This window comes from Antrostomus carolinensis, unplaced genomic scaffold (genome assembly GCF_000700745.2).
Source record: "Antrostomus carolinensis isolate BGI_N321 unplaced genomic scaffold, ASM70074v2 scaffold15261, whole genome shotgun sequence".
Taxonomy (NCBI): domain Eukaryota; kingdom Metazoa; phylum Chordata; class Aves; order Caprimulgiformes; family Caprimulgidae; genus Antrostomus; species Antrostomus carolinensis.
In genome coordinates, this window is record NW_010296422.1 from 41,038 (window position 1) to 44,125 (window position 3,088).

The 3,088-nt window shown below is 37.8% G+C and overlaps 1 protein-coding gene across 1 annotated transcript in view; it reads left to right on the plus strand.

Moving 5' to 3' along the window:
- LOC104532951 (cubilin-like) overlaps positions 1-1,918 on the plus strand; it is a gene marked incomplete at both ends in the record, with an annotated part of 40,865 nt that extends 38,947 nt beyond the window's left edge. The window contains one exon of the mRNA XM_029087544.1: positions 1,762-1,918. Coding sequence (XP_028943377.1) covers positions 1,762-1,918 — 157 coding nt within the window. The remainder of the gene's footprint in view (positions 1-1,761) is intronic.
- Positions 1,919-3,088: the final 1,170 nt, after the last annotated feature.

Sequence of the window (3,088 nt, forward strand, 5' to 3'; positions counted from 1 at the left end):
TTAGTCATTACTTTTATTTCACATTCCATGGTTTGTGGTTTTTAACTCCAGGCAATCTGATTTATATACAGAATTTATGTGCAGAGGAAGAATAAACACTGCACACTGTGTATTAAAGGGCTGATTCTGGTAGGATGCCAAGAGAGAAGAAAAGGTAGAGTGGGTGGATATTTTGGGTCTTTTTACCAGGTACTCATTTTTACAGACATTGCAGTACACTTAGTACTCTGTCACAAGGCCCCACACAGCTAGCTAGTGTTATAGGTCCAAGGGCAAATGTTTAATTCATGAATACAGCATTGGCTATGTATGCCAGTGGATTAAACAGGAGTTTTGTCCTTTGTTTCTCAGCTCCAAGGTTTATTTGAGACAAGTCACCTTTTTCTCAGCTACTGTTTTTATATATCTTTTTCACTGATGTACTCAAAAGGCCTTCGAATACTGCAGGCAGGAACATTGTGTTGTATTATACAGTCTAATTAGAAATTTTTAATTCATTAATGCTGCATTGCACAGACTTCCTGTAATTTGAGGCATTTTGAAGTAAAAGAAGACAATCTCATTAAGTACTTTTCTTCTAACCCAATAGCATTATTTTTACTCAAAGTGAGCTTTTGTATAATTTTTAGCATCCTAGCACCTGAATATCTTCCAGTCCTCCTATTCATATTTTTCTCCATTTTGCTATAGGAAGCTGAGTCACAGATTGTACCAAATGTGCCTATGGTAATGCAGGATGTTAATGCTGAAACAGGAACTGAATTCAACTGTTGTTGCTGCCCTGTAGCCCAAAGGCTCTTCCTCTGTGTGTCATGCAACTGTGCTGATGGTTCCAGTGCTAATCACTTCTGACACCAGGCACAAGCGCTCTGTGACTGCCTCATGGCTCCAAGCACAGCAGCAACAAATCATGTCTGCTGGAGAGCTAGAAATGATTAGTGCAAGACTCTTGAGACTGTGGCCATTTCTCCCTCTCTGGTTTCTCTTGTTATAATATTGATGTTCCTTAAGCTAGAAACGCATTTGTTTTAACTTCACTATCCTTATCTTCCTGATTGTGAAACAGAGAGGAAGGAAGCAAAATTATCAGCTGTAAGGAGAAAAAAGAGAAGGCAGGAATTTGTGGTAAAATTAAAAGTGAAGTTTTGTAAAATCATCTTTACTTTCTTCCTCCCTTTTTCTTTACCCTCTGCTTAAATAACACTTTGTATATGTGTGTAAGTCAGCACCCTAAAGCTATTATAAAGCACAGATATATGTATTCTGATCCTTAATGCTGGGTACATGTGTCTAAAAACAGTAACCCTAGTGTCTTCTATTTTTATACACAGTCATAGCTCCCACTGGTGCACAAGTTGCATGTTAAGGCCAATTTAGAAGGCTTTACTGAGGCAAGATGTAGGGTTTAACTGAATAAAAGCTATACAGGAACTCATGTTAGCCATTAACAGAAAACAATAAACATATAGGGATGTCTGGATTCTTAAAGGAAAGTTGCTTCCATACTAGATGCACACAGAAGAAGGTGGTTACTTGATGCATTTTTGTTAAAAAGGCTATAGTAGCTTCAGCCTGGAATACATGCATTTTTTGGAAATGGCCACAGAATTAAGATAGGCAATGCACTTAAGTTTGTTTGCACTGCCCATACCAGGGCTGTATCAGGACCAAAATGTATGAAACATAAGAGAGGGAATGAAATTAAAGTCTTCTCAATACTCCTATTGAAACCAAATACTTCATTTGATCTTTTCATAACAGGTATTTGATGGTCCTAGTGTTGAAGCACCACTTCTTAGAAAACTCTGTGGAACACAGCATCCTCCTCCTATCACATCCTCCAAGAACCTAATGTACATCCGACTACGCTCTAATACAACCATCCAGCACAGGGGCTTCAGTGCTCACTTTACTGAAGGTAATTTCATAATGTACATTAATGCATATTTATCTAATTACCAGTTTGTATTAGACGCAATCTTTTAGCACAGCTGATAACGGGAAGTGTTTTTTCTATACATGCAGCATACCAGTGCGTATCTTTAACAGGACTGAAGTTTTCCAAATTATAGGTTAAATAATTTAAAATCTAAGGATCATCTTAGATTCTTTGATTAGGGAAAAAATGTACTTTTTATAGCAAGGCATCTAGCATATATTATCTGCCTCTTATTCCTCCTCCTTAGAGGGTTAGCTACCCATAAATGTCCTGAGAAAAATATGCAACTGGCATTTTCCACAGACCTAGTGGCAAAACAACATTTTAGATGTCTATCCATGCACATGAATCGGAAAAGCTATAAAAGAATTCTGTGCAGTGCTGTTGATGAAGTCCATGGATTCAGGCCTGCAAACCCTGCCAAACATCAACTATCCAATTTGTGGAGGACTAATTGGTATTTTACATGGTTTCCTTTTTAATGAAAAATTACACCAACTGGGCAGAATTTTTCATGAAATTACGTACTATTTGACAATTGGGGATTTTCTTTTGTTTTTTTCCTTTCACAATAACTTTGTAAACATCTTTTCCCCAAGATACAGCCATTTAGTTTTTGCAGAGAAAATCCTCTCTCTCATTTTCTCCTTAGTAGCTTTTCACTATAAATTAGTACTGTTGCCATAAATGTTTTTTTCTTTGAAAATATTGTGAAAAATTATAAAGAAAAGGAGGAATTTGCGTCAGCAAAAACCTTAGGAACCTCAGTTCTTGAGGTACTAGTATGATACCTAATTATGTATTGCTGACTAACAACTACAAAACCTGGTCTGTTAAACATTCTCAGAGCACATTTACTGGATTAGGCCCTGCACAAAACATACCTGGAGAGCAAGTGCTCCCTGCCTAGGATGTAGGCAATCCAGCTTCCCTTTTCCTGAGAAAACCCTGTAAGTCCCATCTCCTGATGGATGTTTTAAGCAGCACGGCATGGTAGCTGAATCTCAGCCTTTGGTAACTCCCCACCCTGCTGTTTAAAGCAGCTGTGTGTTAAATCTGGGGGGTTTCACTTAGAAATGTTTAGAAATGAGGCACAGCAGCACTCAGCACTGATAGCCAAAGTTATAGAATCACAGAATCACAGAATCA